Genomic DNA, 16,185 nt, shown 5'->3' with positions numbered 1-16,185 from the left:
ACAGTAGAAGACAGGGAGCCAATAGGGAGATTCAAAAGAGGGATGGTGCAGACAGAGCAATTGGAGAGGAAGATGACTTCAGCAGTGGTGATTCAAGCAGACTTTGGGGGTGGAGTTGGGAGGCCAGGAGGAAGAAGGTTGCTGTAATAAAAGCAAGAGGTAACCAGTGCACAGACAGGAGCTTTAGCAGCAAGGAAAGGGTGGATGTGGATGTTATACAGGGTAAAGTGAGAGACTGGATATTGGAGGAGAAGGAGAGAAAAGTGTCCAGGGTGACCGGGTCAGTGAGAGGAAGGACAATGGAGTGGTGTTAGAGAAAGGATTCATTTATAGAAATATTGAAGTTGGGGTGGCAGCTGGACATCCAGGAGGAAACATCAGAGAGGGGATAAAGATCTGAGATCAGAGAGAGGGTCAGAGGTCAGGGATAGTGTGACATTCCCCTCTGGTGTTGTCTGGACCGGTGATCTGCTAGGTCACTCCAATCCTTGACTCTGGGAGCCAGCCTTACCCTGCTCTGCTGTGAGAACCCCCACTGTTCACGCACAGCCTCTGGCATGTAAGCTGCTCCTTGGACTGTGCAACTGAATGACGCTAGTCAATTCCGCTGGTCCCAGAGACAATCCTAGGAACTCCCATCTTGCAGTGTCCAGTTATACCCACTGGACGCTGCAAGCTTATATGAGTTCATCCATTTAATAAAGAAATTGATATGCACCAGGCTTGTTATCCCAAGGGGAGGCTCTGACACACTGCAAACCAAATGCACTGCTTCAGGTAGAATAAACAAACAAATTTATTAACTATAAAGATAGATTTTAAGTGATTATAAGTCAAAACATAACAAGTCAGATTTGGTCAAATGAAATAAAAGCGAAATGAATTCTAAGCTGATCTTAACACTTTCAATGCCCTTACAAACTTAGATGTTTCTCACCACAGGCTGGCTGGTTGCCCTTCAGCCAAGCTCTGCCCTTTGATCAGCGCTTCAGTCGCTTGGTGTGGTGTCTGTAGACGTAGGTGGAAGAGAGAGAAAAAGCATGGCAAATTGTCTCTCCCTTTTATCATGTCCTTTCTTCCCTCTTGGCTTTGCCCCACCTCTGCGTTCAAAGTCAGGTGAGCATTATCTCATCACAGTTCCAAAGTGACCAAAGGAAGAGCGTGACTCCATCGAGAGTCTAACAGATTGTTTTGCTGCTGTGAGGCTGGGCTGGGTTTGTCCCATACCTGCCCTGATGAGGTGTAAACTGCCTCTCTGTTCTTGGAGGATACATTTTCAGCCTCATAACTAAATACATGAAATTATAACCTATAACCTCACTGTAGCGTTACTGTAACAATTACTATAAGATCACTATAACAACCATGCTCAGTGCATCATGAGCCTTCCGAAGACACCCAACATGACAAACTTGGCATTGGATACCACACAATTATTTTATAAAGATGAACATGGGGATATAGGGTGTTCCCCTGAGGTACAGAGCATCATAGATAGAGAGAGGGGCTTGGGACTGAGAGCCACTGTTGTAGAGATTGTAGTTGAAACCACAGGCACAGTTAAGGTCACAGAGAAAAGGAGAATGAGAGAGCAGAGGACAGAATCGTGGGGTTTGCCAACAGCCAGGATGGGGCTGGGAGTGTCTAAGAGACCTGGCCTCCTTTCATTCCCTACACTGATCTATCCCCTTCCTTGCATTGCTCAGACAGAGGGGAGAATGAGTGAGTGCCATGCTGTGGCACCGCCTCGTCTCGGTAACGGATCATGTGCACTCTCATTGCAGGGGTCACCACGGTGCTCACAATGACCACTATCAACACCCACCTGCGGGAGACCCTCCCAAAGATCCCATACGTCAAGGCCATTGACGTCTATCTCATGGGCTGCTTCGTCTTCGTGTTCCTGGCGCTCCTGGAATATGCTTTTGTCAATTACATTTTCTTTGGGCGGGGCCCTCGCCAGCAGAAGAAGCAGAGTGAGCGGCTCAGCAAGGCAAACAATGAGCGTCAACGATACGAGGAGAAGAGGATGAGGGAGCAGGTTTGTCCCCTTCCTACCTTCTAGCAGGAGAATTCAGATACATCACCTTCGTTCAGTCCAGGAGCGCCCTGGAGGGGCTGTTCTCCCCTTTGTGACAGTCCCCGTGTTTACTATACACTGGGCTAAAGCGTACACCCTCCACAAATGGATGCCCATGAGGACCAAATACTCCTGAGTTTAGAGTGCTCATTCAGTCCTCACCCTTCACCCTGCCCCATTAGGGCCATCCTCTTCTGAGAGGATGAGGATGTGATACAGGTGTATTGAGCACTAACAGAGTGGGACTTTGTCCCCCTCTCATGGTGGAATCACGTACAGCCCTTTAAAGAGTCAGCCACTGCCTTTAAGATGATGGAGCGTGTTCTTCAGCTAGAGCAATAGCACCCCTTGCTTTTAGATCAGAAGGCCATTGTTCAGTCTGTAGATGGCCTGGGGCATTGTTGTTACCCAGACAATAGTCCAAAGCCATCCCTGAGGCCAGTGGAATGATGCAAGAGATAAATCTGGCCCCGAGTATGCTCTGCTCAGACTATCACTGCCGTCTTTCTCTCTCTTCCCCGTTCCAGGTTGACCCTTATGGCAACATCCTCCTTAGCACCCTGGAGATGAACAACGAGCTGCTGGCCACGGACATGATGAGCAGCGTCGGCGACTCTCGAAACTCTGTCCTGTCCTTTGAAGGCTCAGGAATCCAGTTCCGCAAGCAGCTGGCCTCTCGGGATGGCTTTGGCCACCACCCCACCTTAGATCGCCATGTCCCACTGACCCACCATGCTGCTGTCCGCAACCGTGCCAACTGCCGCCTCCGCCGGCGGTCCTCTAAGCTGAAGCTCAAAATCCCGGACCTGGCAGACGTCAGCACTATTGACAAGTGGTCACGGATCATATTTCCAATCACCTTTGGATTCTTCAACCTCATTTACTGGTTGTACTATGTAAATTGATGCCTGCGGCCTCCAGGAGCGATAGGGACAGACACTCAGACAATGACAACACAGGAGCGCTGTGGTCTTTTGGGTTTGGGTTTACTCTTTTCTCTTATTATCATTTCCTCCTTTGGTTGGTAGGTTTATTCTAAGCTTACTTTCTCTTTTCAGCACATTAGAAACACGGAGCATGGGGAGGTGGGACAGGGGGTCGGGTCGGGGTCTCAGGTTTCAGGAGGGTTGGCCTCGTCTTGATTTCGGTTTTGTGCCGAAGAACTTCACCATTGTAAAAAAAAACCCCAAAATCAAAAACACAGAAAAGTTTAAAAAAAAAAAAAGAAGAAAAGTTTTAATGAAACTGAGTCGAAAACAGGGATGGAGGAATAAGCTATCTTTAAATGTGCTCACTGATGCGCTGCCCACACCTCCATTTTACCACTGAAGTCTCATCTCTTTGTTCTTCTTGATATTATTATTTTTTTTTAATCTTTCACCCATTTTCACTCTTAGCCCCTTCTCATTTATTCCCACCTGGAGTCACTGAGATCGGGGACATCCATTCTCACACTGCATGGTCTTTCTTTTCTTTCTATCTCTTTCTCTTGCTTACAGGTGTAAAAGAATCTTTTAAACAAACAAAAAGAATATTTATTTTGGAACAGCTGGGGGAGGGCATTGGGAATTACTTGGGGAGGGGAGATGTAAGGAGGCGGGGTGGGGTGGGAGGGTGCATATCAAAAACAAAGGCACATTTGCAAGTTGCCTTTTTCCACCTTCAGGAGTTTGCAAGCTGTTTTTCCAGTGTGAGCATGCGAGCGTGTGTGCGTGTGTGCGCGCGTGCATGTTTTCTGGGGTGGGGAGGGGGGTTTTTGTAATTTTTTTTGTAGAAGGAGGACACAGGTCACGTTTAACCGTTGGTGTTTCCAGGGGAATAGCAGGGTTTTGTGTGCGTATTACAACTGCAGGAAACATTGGGGAGGAGGTCCCAGCCTGGAATGGTCACACAGTGAGGTACACAAATATTAAGGAGCGGGGAGGTCTAAGATTGGCCAGGAAATTTGTGCCACTGTCCGGAGTCGGCATTTGATCTCTTGTTGACTAACCTTGAGTCAGCCCAGTAATGAGAGGGACAGAGATCAGTGTTCCAAACATTTCCCACCTTCCGTCCCAGCGTGCTGAGTTTTGGGAGAGAACCAGTCATAGGAGTCTAAAACCTAACCCTTTTCCTCCTCCACCTGCTCTCTGTGTACAACTTTCTGGACTCCAAACCACTAGATGACTTTGACCACTCCAGTGTGGTTTTTGTCTTTCTAGACTTCTGGATAGAGAAATCTGTGAATGGCAATTGGGCTTTCATAAAAGCAGTAGAAGCAAGGGGCAGGCTGGGGCACTCTGACGCATACTTCTTAAGCCAGGCCTTGTTGCAGATCCATTAATGCAGCTAGAGTGTAGAAGGGAACACACCACTTCCCTTCTTGCAGAAGGTGTATTAACTATATATCAGAGTTCCACTGAGCTAGAGAAACATCATTCTGAAAGGCTATGATCTCCAAAGGCTGAGTAGGCAGGAGGTTGAAATGGAAACACTGATCCCTTTGGTGCTTGTGGAAGCCCTAGGTTCTTGGTGGCCTCCAACCATTAGCACTTGTTAATGGTACACAAAAGTAACTTGTCCTGGGATGTTAAAGCCAACATTTTCCAAAGCAGCCAGTGATTTCAGGTTCCTCCATTGTTGGCCCCCAAAATCACAGGCCAATTCAGAAAATGTTGGCCTAGAATATTTCCCTTACAACTGTATGCCAATAAAAGCCATGAAAAAAATAAATTCACAAGTGCAAAACTTTAACCCTAGGATCATTCTCCATTATGCCTTCCAGACATGGAGCAGTCATGGAGAACCTTGCTTGTGTACATTCAAGGTTATAAGTGCAATAGGCACACATTGCTGTTAGTGTAAATGTCCCTTTTATTGCTCTCTAGCATTCTCTTCCTTTCTCCCTCATTGGTTCCCATTGGCTAAGAAAGCTCAGAGCTTCTGACACCGGTGGATGCTCCATATCCCCAGTGACACATGCACCTATTGTATATTGATTTATTCACTAATTTGTGTCTGTACAGTGCTTTGAAAATGTAAAGCACGATAGACTTGATCTGGCACTGCTGAAGGCAAGGAGAATTTTTACCATTGACATGGGTGGGTGCAGGATCTGGTCCTATATGAGTAATAAGTATTGTTATTTTCATATGAGCAATGTGTCTTATACATTTTCTACTAATAGGACCCTAGACACACAAATAGAGGATACATCCATCTCAGCCATCACCTATGTATCTCTCTTGCACTAATATACTTGCACATGCACACATACCCTGCCTCCGCAATTCTTAAATCGTGCTCATGTTTCCAACTACGCTGCAAAACAAGATTCATGTTTTATTCATATCAGAGGACAATGCTGTAGTAAGCGGGTTTCCCCAATGCTGTTGCACTTGTGGTGCAGATGGGATTTTAGTGTAACCACTTTCCCATATGGCAGAGCATGAGAGAAGGGCCTGGGGTTTGAGTGCAGCATGAGCATAGCATTAGAACTGCACTGGTGAACCATGCCCATATGGTACAGTGCGGGGTCACACTAATGTGGCAGGCAAGAAAGTAAATTGCACTTTATACTAAGTTTCCATTTATCAATGGTTTAAAAAGGGTTACAAACATTTAGTAGAAGAATAGCATGTTCCAGACACGAGTGGCATGTGTTATAGAAAGTTATAAACACATCAGAAAATGTTATTAGTGGTTATAAGCCATGGTTATATGCTACCTATTGACATGCTGGATTTTCATAAGTGTCAATAACAATTAATTGGCTGTTTATTAAAACAGCCAATTGCTGTTTATTAATTCCATCTAAATGGATCTTTACTATGAAGTGTGGCCAAAATAAATAAAAGGCAGCTATAGCACATGACGCCTTCAAATGGTAGATAAGGAACAAAGGCAAAGGGCCAAGTTATAGAGGAGATGATGCTGTGGAATATTGTTGAGGAGCTACAGTCATTAGCTCTGCAAGGATGGGGAAACCCTGGCTAATCCTTATTGGCTGGGAGAGCCCAGGCCTCAGGGACTAAACGTTTTGAGTTTCAGCCAAAACTGATGCCTGGCAGTGATAGAGATACTTGGAGGATGGAACTATCATCAGAGTTATTTGCCATCTGAGCACTGGGGCCTCTACCAGCCACTGACTGAACCCAGGCCCCATAATTACTCTCCAGAGCCTTTTGCAGCTGGAGAGTGAATGCAAAGTCCTGTACTTTCTATTTAAGGCTTCAATCAGGGATTGAGCCCAGAGTGCCATAGTTCCATTCAGAGGCTCCAGCAGTCAGGGATTAAGCCATGGTCCACTGGTGATGCAGCCATCTGGGAGTTTGATTCAGCCTCCTTTGTTATTGTCTTGGTTCTCTGTCAGCTGGGTTCTCTTTCTTTTCAGGAGTTGTCCTACTTTCTTTCTTTGAATGTTTCTGACCTGTCATTACTAGGTCAGGTTTGCTTGATAGAATCAGTCTCAGTATTTCCAGACATCCTGATTACTTGGTTCTACACTATCATCTTGCTAAAGTGTGTGTGGTCAGGACTTTTCACACCAGCCAGGGACAGCCTTCTAATTTCTGGTGACAGGATAGACTGCTGGGGAACAAAAGAGCCCTGTAAATCAATCTCTTATTTTATTGTATGGGGGAGAGGGGATAAATGCAGGAGGACACTCAAAACACCTCCCTCCAGGGCAAAAGCTGTACTCTTTCCACTCCACAGCTGTTTAGCAAAGGAGATGAATCACAGTGTTACTATGGGGGACCAGTGATTCCAGAAAGATCTTTTGAAGGAGGCTGCAGATAGGGGAAAGAACCTTAAATCTGCGAACAATGCTCTTACAATGCACAGGTTTGAAGCTCCCATAAGAGTGCAGAAAAAGGGTGACGTGCCTATAGAAAAGTAAATTCAAGGCAAGTTCCATTGGAGGTATGGGGGGAAAGCAACACTCACTTTTCATAGCTGCTGTCCCAATCTTGCCTCCGTTGTCTTCAGATCAGCAGACAAATCTGACTGCTCATACATGTTCAACAACTACTGTTTCTTCAGCAGCTCATATCTCATTTCCCCCATCTCTCTTTTTGCTATTCTTTTCCCGAAAAGATGGTGAGCGTTTCCCCTCTATAGTGCTTGCTTTCAGTGCTGTTGGCCCTTATGGCAATTCACACTGGCATAGATCCCACACACGCTGCCCCCACCCATGTCACAGTTTCAGGATGACTGCACCTGTATTCCCCTCCTTGGTGCACCAAGGGCACCCACTTTAAGCTTCAGGCTCCCAGTCGTCATCTCTTCTGGGCAGAGTCTCACTCCCTCACTGGGGGTTTTAAGGCTGCACAGCTTCTTAATTTACACAGTGATATTCCTGGTAAACCAGACTATCTGCCAGCACCTGCATTTTGCCTTCTCTCTGAGGGCTATGTGCAGGACATGGCTCACAGGCACAAGTTACCACCCAGCTCCTTTTAAGCAAGCACAGTTATTCTTACGGTGAAAGCATTACAGAGAAAACACATTAGAAACAATAAAAGAACCTGCACATATGCTAAAAATCTTCATCCAAACTCTGACCTAGGGCTCTGGTGGATCTTGGTCCTTCAGAACCCATAACTGGGTTTTCTGTTTGGTTACAAGTTAATCAGTCTTAGATCCACAACAAAAGCCCTGAGTCAGTTTAAACTCAGGCTATTTATTCAAAAGTCCTTTCTTTGTCTGTTGGCCTCTGGAGAATCCAGTCTGAACTAGTAGATGTGAGCCTCCCCCACAGGTGGTATCTCTCTCGGTCAGGGGTTCAGCTTGGCTGATTTGCCTTACTATCACCACCCACTCTTTTTAGTTCCTGGAGGAGCTGTGGTAGCCCTCCCGCACTGAGTAGAACACAACCATACATAAACCTTTCATTTAAAACAGTGGACCCCAAAGGTACTACTTGGGGTAGAAATATTGGTCACAGCTCCAACCATCCATTTTGTTTTTGTGAAGCTATGGCAGTGGGAAAGAAAGGAGTGGACCTTATACCTCTTTATCAAAGCTTCTGGTTTTATCTCCGAGGTTGCCTCTTTGCTTTAGTGGTGAAGGTGATCGAGGCCCCTGTATGGGGTGCTTTAATCTCAGATTGGGACAGGATTACTGTCCGTTGCATTAATTACCTGGTAGTGATTTCCTTCACGTCCAGGAGAGAAGCCCCATGTTGCATGTGATCATCAAAATGGGGGTGGGGGAGACAAGTGCTTGTTCTTTCCCAGAAAGTCCAAGAAGGGGAAAGAGGAGGAGGAAAAGGAAGAGAAATAGAATTGGAAATTCTCTCAGGATAAACATGGCCAATTTACCCCAATTGTTTCATTTTCTGACACTAGTGTAGGGCTGTCACTCAGGGACCTTTAGGAACTGGGACCTTGGGACTATATCCTACCTGTCCCCTTCCCATCTCTTTCCTTCAACCTAGAGACATAAGAATTGAGGGTTGGGAGACAGAGCGGAAAAATGAAAGTCCATGTAGCAAGGCCCTGCTATTCCATGGGAGACTGAAGCCTTGGTTACTAAGAGAACAGGAAAATATATGCCTTTGTATTCATGTTTTCAACCATAACCCTACCCGTAGTGTATATAGGATAAGTTCACAGTGCATGAAACAAACAGGACTGTAGGTCTTAAGTGGCATCCAGCTTTCTTGCTAACGCATGCACATCTGACACCGCACCAGCAGCTTATGTCTTGCAAATAAGTGGGGAACCTGCCAAAGCTTGTCATGTCCTCTACCAAGGGACAGCGCCATATACTTCCCAGAAACAGAATCATCTGGGTCACTGATCAAGCTGGTCTATTCAACTAGGTTTCCTCCAGAGGCCTTGGGGTTGCGGGGTGGGGAGAAAAGAGATTTTGTCTCGTATAGTCATTATCAGGCAAAACAGTAGAAACCTCTGGAGCTGCAGGCCAAAGGTCACTAGTCAGAGGGAAGGCGGCTGCTGAAAAGTGAGTGATGAGCTAGAGATGGTTATGGCATGAGGAAGATGTGCAATTTTAATGGGCTTGAAGGGATTGCGGGCGCTGGATACTGAAGACCTCTGTTGATCCAAACAGACTGGGTACAGCTGCAGGCAGCCATAAATGAACCTGGCCTCATGACTCTTAACCCTAACCTGCAGAGACCACAGTCTCTGGAAGACAATGGGGTCAGGAGATAGCCTTAGTCCATTCCCTCCCCTATCTATACATTAGAGCTGGGAGGTGTGATTCTCAGCTCACGTAGACATATGCACACTAGCTGGGTAACCAGGGTGGCATGGATGGCAGCTTGGGCTAGCTGCCTGAGTGCATACCCATCCAGATTCCCTGGGGGACGGTTCCGGCCATTATCCTGAGCTGCTGCCCCTGCTACCCCAGCCACACAGCTACTTTTAGCATGTTAGCTGCAGCACAGCTAAAATGGGTATGTCTGTGGGAGCTGGGAATCATGCTTCCCAGCTCAAATGTAGACGGAGCCTCAAAGGTGATCTGGCCCCTGTGCTAGCTCAGTTCCTTTAGACAGGGACAATCATTTGCATCCTGACAATTTGCAGGAGCTGGGTTTGGATAAGTGACTGGAGGGGAGGTCACCCAAAGCCAAGATCAAAGGCTGAGCTCAACCCTAGTTCCAGATGTCAAAGCCAAACACATAGTTGCCAAATGCTTCTGTAAAGATGGGGGTGGGGGCTACCAAGGGGTGGGAGCATTTCGGAGTCTGGAAAGATGGGGTGTGGGCAGAAGGAGAGAATTCCAGCAGATGTGTTGAAAACAGGTCCTATTGCAGAGACTGTGTGGGTGGGGAGGGGTGGGGAGACGGGTTGTACATAGTGGGTTTTTAAAAAAAAATTGTTTGATTTATAATGTCTTGTTGTAAACCAAATAAAAGTGGTTCCGTACATTCAGAAGAGAAGTGAAACAACTGAAAGGTGACAAATGTGATAAATGTTCTATGGCTCAGCCTTCTGACACCCCTTCCCAAAACCTTTCCAAGGGGGGGAGCCGGGTGTGCGTGCAGAGAAACAGCTGCCTGTGGTGATGAGCTGAGTGGCTGGCACTGGCTGATTCCTCTGAGCCAGAGTAAATTAGAGTTGGGAGGAAGAGAAGTGAGATGATGGTGCATGGGTGGCTTTTCAAAGCAGGATTCCACCATCATTGATTCCACTGGCGGAAACTCTGCCTTACCATATCTTAGGATGTAGGATTGAGGGGCAAGGAGCATCATAAGGGAGGAACCACCTGCAGAAACCTTGAGCAATGATTCAGATGATATGAAGGCAGTGTCAGTCTGAGCCCTCTCTGAAGGGAAGCAGCTGCTGCTGCTGAGCTCTTCCTCATAGTGTTTTGAGGATGCAAGAGGTGATGAGGTCTAGGAGATGCCCAGGCACTCAGCAGAATTATTGAGAAAACCTTCGAGCTGAAAAGACATTTTAAGACCCTCTCCAATTTAATTCACCTTCATCTGTAGGTTTGTTTCTTATGGGGATGGGGGAAAGAGCAGGTACCTAACACTAGAGTTAGTTGCCTCTTTTAGTGGCTGTTAGCGTTGCTGAACTGCTTGTAAAGCCTCATGCAAAGCTGCATCCTTGGTTTTCAGGGGCTGTCTAGGTCAGTAGTGTGGGCAAATGGTTTCAAGTGCAGGGAATTGTCAGCATTCAGATGGATGGGGACCTAATTTCTGTGCTGGCTTCTATCCTGACTCAGCGCTGTTGAAGGCAGAGATGATGGGTTGTGGACTAGGGTGGTGGAAGAGTGCATAAGAACCTTGGTATTTTTCTGCATCAAGTGGGAGGAGAATGGCCGATGTAGGGATAAATGCAACCACCCATCAAGTGACAGTCACATCTTTCTTTGTGTGTGGGAGATTTGGTGGGTGAAAACTGCAAAGTCCTGGCATTGCTAAGGCATTGCTTGTCTATCTCATCTTTAAATTGCTTTCGGTTAGTAGTGGGCAGTTTAGCTGGGCATGGAGAGCTGGCAGAGAACCTGTGGAAAGGTGGGCTCAACAGTTGGTCAGTGAATGTTGTATTATGTGTGCATGAAAAATTTGAAAGGGTGGCGGGATCTTGATCCTAGGCTCTTAGGAATGGTCATTCTTAAACAGCAAAATCTCTCTCCACTGCAGTGACAATGGCATCTACTCAGCCTACGGTGTACCCATATTTGCCCATATCACACGGCCCTCAAACTATATGGAACAGGTGTCGGACTCTGCTCATGAGAGACTCTGCTCATGAGAGTCCCAAAATTGAATAGCAGGGAGGAAAGGATGGTCCGTTACAGGTCATTTGCAAAACTGAACTAGGAGGAGTTGTTCTGAACAGCAGGGAGGTGCATTAGCAGCACGGCTTAAGAGAAGTTTACATCCACCCATCTGCAGATGCTGCTGCCTGTCCCACATCAGAACCTGTTGGTAGTATTTTCAAAAGCATCTAGGTGATTTAGGAGCACACATTCTATTGAAAGTCAACAAGACCTTTGCACCTGCATTGTTGTGGTTAGTATTAACTATTTGTATTGTGACAGAACCAACAAGCCCCAGTCCTGGACTAGGGCTTCATTGTGCTAGGTGCTGTAACCATCCCAGACCCAAAAGACAGGCTGTGCTCCAAAGATATTACAATCTAAACCAGCTAGGTACTTTTGGAAGTCCCAACCCAAGTGAGCCAAATTTGCATACTTCCCCCTCCCACTCTTGTAGCAGCAGAGTGATTGGCTGCCTGCCCTCTGTAAGATATGGGCAAGCTGGTTGCATAACCTTGTGTAGAAGGTGCTTGAGTAGAAGGTGCTTCTCGTGTGATATTGAGTGTGTGTACAGGGAGACAGAGAGAAATATATGGTAGACACAGTGGTGAGCTGGAGCCAGTTCGCACCGGTTCTCTAGAACCGGTTGTTAAATTTAGAAGCCCTTTTAGAACTGGTTGTTCCGCGAGGGACAACCGGTTCTAAAAGGGCTTCTAAATTTAACTGGCCAAAAGTGGGGCCTTAGGCGCCAACTCCACGGGTGCTCCAGCCCTGGAGCACCCAAGGGGAAAATTTGGTGGGTGCAGAGCACCCACCAGCAGCTCCCTGCCCCACGCCCGGCCCCAGCTCACCTCCGCCTCCTCCCCTGAATGCACCGCCCTGCTCTGCTTCTCCGCCCCCCCAGGCTTCCCACGAATCAGCTGTTCGCGCGGGAAGCCGGGGCAGGCTGAGAGGGAGGCGGAGGTGAGCTCGGGCGGGTGGGGGGGTGTGAGGAAGGCTCCGCTCCCCGCCCCAGCTCACCTCCGCCACCCTCGGCCTGAGCAGGAAGCCGCAGCCTGCTTCTCAGCCCTCCCCGGCTTCCCCCTGAACAGCTGATTCGCGGGAAGCTGGTGGTGGCGGGGGGCACAGAGAAGCAGAGCGGGGCGGTGCGTTCAGGGGAGGAGGCGGAGGTGGAGCGGAGGTGAGCTGGGGCCGGGCACGGGGTGGGGAGCTGCCGGTGGGTGCTCTGCACCCACCAATTTTCCCCGTGGTGCTCCAGCCCCAGAGCACCCAGGGAGTCGGCGCCTAAGGCGCCACTTTTGATGTGATCAGTGGGGGGAGCGGCCGCTCCCCCTGCTCCCCCACAGCTATGCTCCCCCGCCCCTAGGAGCCAGAGGGACCTGCCGGATGCTTCCTGGGAGCTGCCCCAGGTAAGCACTGCCGGGACTCCCCACGTCGCCCCCCGGCAGGTGCCTCTGGCTCTTAGAGGTGGGGTGGGCACCCACTACGGTTTTCCCATGAGACCCTCCTGCCCGGTTCTGGGGGCAGTCAGGGGACAGGGGAGGGCGGTGGATGGGGTAGGGGTCCTGGGGGTGGGGCGCCAAGGAACGCTGTGGGGGTTGGATGGGGCAGGAGTCCCGGAGGGCAGGGCGGGCAACGACCCCCTCGTGGGGTGAGGAGGGAACCCATTGTTAAGATTTTGGCAGCTCATCACTGGGTAGACACACCCATTGAATACATTCATATTTCAAAGCCTGTATGGGGAGATGGAGTTTATACTGGGCAAGCCACAGTCCTGGAAAGTGTTATTGAAAAAGTTCCTGACAGTGTGATGTTGCCTTCTGATTATCACTGTGTAACCAGGAGGGCAATTGTTTCCTCCCTCCAATATCAATATATGTTATGGGTGTTCTCTTCACAATACCCTTATTGCCCTCATTTTGCTGCAGCTTCAGCAGTTACCCTCTACTGAGGCTCCTCTCTCTTAGCTAGGCCATTCCAGCCGGCCAGCTGGATGATGTGCGGCAGGTCAAGGGTTAAATACTATACTCAGTCACATTCTGTTTCCAGATTCTATTTGGTGGCCCTGTCCAGGGGACAGCCCACCCAAGAGGTAGGACTGGTGATGGCTTCCCTGTCCCAAGTGCCCTGGCAAGATCCATCGTTAGCTGGACCAGGTCAGCTGGCTGCTCCATCGGGTTGGCTGTTGTGCTCAGGTGTGTTTTGCTAGCATTGGCTGTGGTTAGGCAGAGAACGAGCCAAGAGCTGGCTCTCCTTCTGGGCTCTTGGGAGACCGAAAGGGTGTGAGAAGCAGAGTAAACATAGCTTGTTCTTGGCACTGGAGCCTGGGGAGCTATTAATAAAGGCGAAAAGAAAACATGGCTTCACTTGCTAACGTGCAGACATTGCCTGGGCATTTGAGAGGGGGACTCATCCATTCTCAGGGGTTTTTGCTAGAGGAATTCACTAACTCCTTCTTCCATTAGAAGAGACGTTCCTCTCTTTGATCTCTAGGGTCTCCTCTGCCCCACACTGAGAAGGGCTGGCTCTATCCTTCTCACATCCAGATATGGTCCTTTTTATTTCACTGCTGCCACTCTCTGTGCCCACCTTGCAAGGCCCTGCCAGCACGCCCCATGTTGCAATGCCCTACGTGTGAATGGACCATTGGGGAGCCGTGGATTTTGTCAAGTGTCTGTTTGCCATCCTTGTCCTCCTCTTGCTGTCAGCAGAGCTGTGAAGTCCTTGCATGTGAAGAGCTGAATGTTGCTGAGAGAATGGCTGTTCCTAAGGAGGGTAATCTCCAGTGCTAATGCGCTGAGGGTGGGGTGCAAATGAAAAGCCCCTTGCTGTAACAATGACCAGCCCTAGTGACATGTTAATTTCTGACCGCCTCACTGAGAGCCTCATGCCATATCATGACATCACGCAGGACCTGCGTGGCCATTGTAATGAGATGCACCTGGTCAAGAGCTGAGGCTCTGACATAGTTGCCAACATTTAGAGCATTTTTCCTGGGACAACAGACTGGAAGAGCTGGAGTTCTGGAGAGCGTTGGGTCACCCTCCACAGGATACTTGTATGGATCCTAGTTATTTTTTACAGGAATATCTTCCTCATCAGGGCCTGAAAACGGACAGCATCTCCTAAGCCATCAAGAATCCCCATGGCAGGGATGCCCTGAATACAGGGGTTGAAGTAAGAAGTGAGGAGACACTCTAGCTGCCCCTCTTCTGCCAGAAGAAGAGGGACCTCTCCCCTTTTCTCTTTCAACCTATTTCAACCCCTATCAGCTGTTACATCATAACAACATTGCATCAGCACAATGATATATATTCCCCACAGCATGATGCTACCAAGCCACAAGCAGCGCTTCTGCCAGCGTAGCAGGAGTAGGTGGACAACCAGCAGAGGGAGAGACCTCGGGCTTCAGATTTTGGATGAGTCTAAGGGTGAAACCCAGTTTTAGCATTGACGTCAATGGGGTTGGGATTTCATCCTGAGTGCTTCTCTGAACCGAGAGTCTCACAGCAGGTCCTGGGACCTTCTCCAGCAGGCTTCTCCCTGCCTGTCCGTGTTGTACTGGGTCAAGCCCTAATGGCAAACCAGCCCTGTTGGGTGTGTTGGGGAATGTCCAGGACACTGCTCCCTCCTGTTAGCATCCTCACAGGGCAGATTGCAGGCTTAGACCCCACCCCGATAACTTCATGAGTCACTTCTCCCTCTTCCCCCTTTCTTCCCTCAGTCCCTGCGTGGGACCTTCCTTCTACTCTTCCCGCCATCTTTCACCACACCTTCTCCCTCCCTCCCCACTGGGGTGTCTCTGCTTCTTCTGCCCCACAGGATCTGCAACATCTCCTCCCAGTGCTACCCCCACTCTGTGGCATTCCCCTTCCTTTCCTTCCCCCCATTTCCCTAGGTGCTTCCTTACACTCTCTCTCTCTCTCTCTCTCTCTCCCCCCCACCCTCACCTTCCGGGGGAAACTGCCACCATTGATGATGGTGAGGGGTGGTGGGGGATGAGGGACAATGAGGTGGCTGGTGTGATAGTGGTTGTCTCTTCTTCCTCCCAGCTTCCCCAGCTTCCCTCCCCCCTCAGGCTGATCCCTGCCCCATACTGCAGCAGGAAAGCACTCAGCACGGGGAGCTGATGGGGGAGCCTAAAAGCAGTAAGCACTGCACCCTGCAAGGTGCAGGGCACTCAGTCCCTGATCTGGCAAACCACGTAAGCACATGCTTAGCTTCAAGCACAGGGGCAGTGCCACTGCTTTCGACTGGGCTACTCACACACTTAAAATTAAGCATGGGCTAAAGCGTTTGCTGGATCAGAGCCGGAATTCTCAGCATATTGCAGGTTCAAGCCCCAAGAGAGGCAATTATGAGCAACCCCAGAAGCCATCACAACAACGCCCCCTACAGGGGTTCAGCAGATTTGACGGTGTTGGGTGCAGTGTAAATGCACAGATAGACCAAGAGATATGCCGGAAGAAAAAAATGTAATCAAATATATTAAGCCCTTCTGTCTGAGTGACTCAGGACAAAGGGTAGGTTCAGGAGTATGCCAGGAAAATCAGACCAGTTGGCAAGTATGTGTGACTCTCCTGGTGTGGATATTGGAGGCCATTGCACACTTCATGGTAACAACTTTCCATTGCCTGGCATGTCATGATATTGTATCATTGTGTAAAATCACACCATTTTGCAGAAGTTAAAATGGGTCACCACTCCCATTGGCCCATGCTGCCCTCCACTTCTAAACAAGGACAAATGTCCAGTCGGGGCTGTGCTCGCTATGTGGAGATACCTTCCTCCAGGATGTACAAACAGAATACGGAAAGGTTTGCCAAAGTGGTGGCACCAGTTGTTCTTCGGACTGTATGAGGCCGGGACATCCTTCAAAAGAATCT

The 16,185-nt window shown here is 48.8% G+C and overlaps 1 protein-coding gene across 1 annotated transcript in view; it reads left to right on the top strand.

Moving 5' to 3' along the window:
• The window catches only part of GABRQ (gamma-aminobutyric acid type A receptor subunit theta), a 91,336-nt gene extending 87,633 nt beyond the window's left edge, over positions 1-3,703 (top strand). The window contains exons 8-9 of the mRNA XM_007063939.3: positions 1,785-2,041; positions 2,608-3,703. Of these exons, the coding sequence (XP_007064001.1) occupies positions 1,785-2,041; positions 2,608-2,985 (635 nt within the window). The 3' untranslated portion in view covers positions 2,986-3,703. The remainder of the gene's footprint in view (positions 1-1,784; positions 2,042-2,607) is intronic.
• Positions 3,704-16,185: the final 12,482 nt, after the last annotated feature.

This window comes from Chelonia mydas, chromosome 9 (genome assembly GCF_015237465.2).
Source record: "Chelonia mydas isolate rCheMyd1 chromosome 9, rCheMyd1.pri.v2, whole genome shotgun sequence".
Classification (NCBI taxonomy): Eukaryota; Metazoa; Chordata; order Testudines; family Cheloniidae; genus Chelonia; species Chelonia mydas.
Note: the sequence above shows the minus strand (reverse complement) of the source record. Positions and strands in the feature narration are given on the sequence as shown.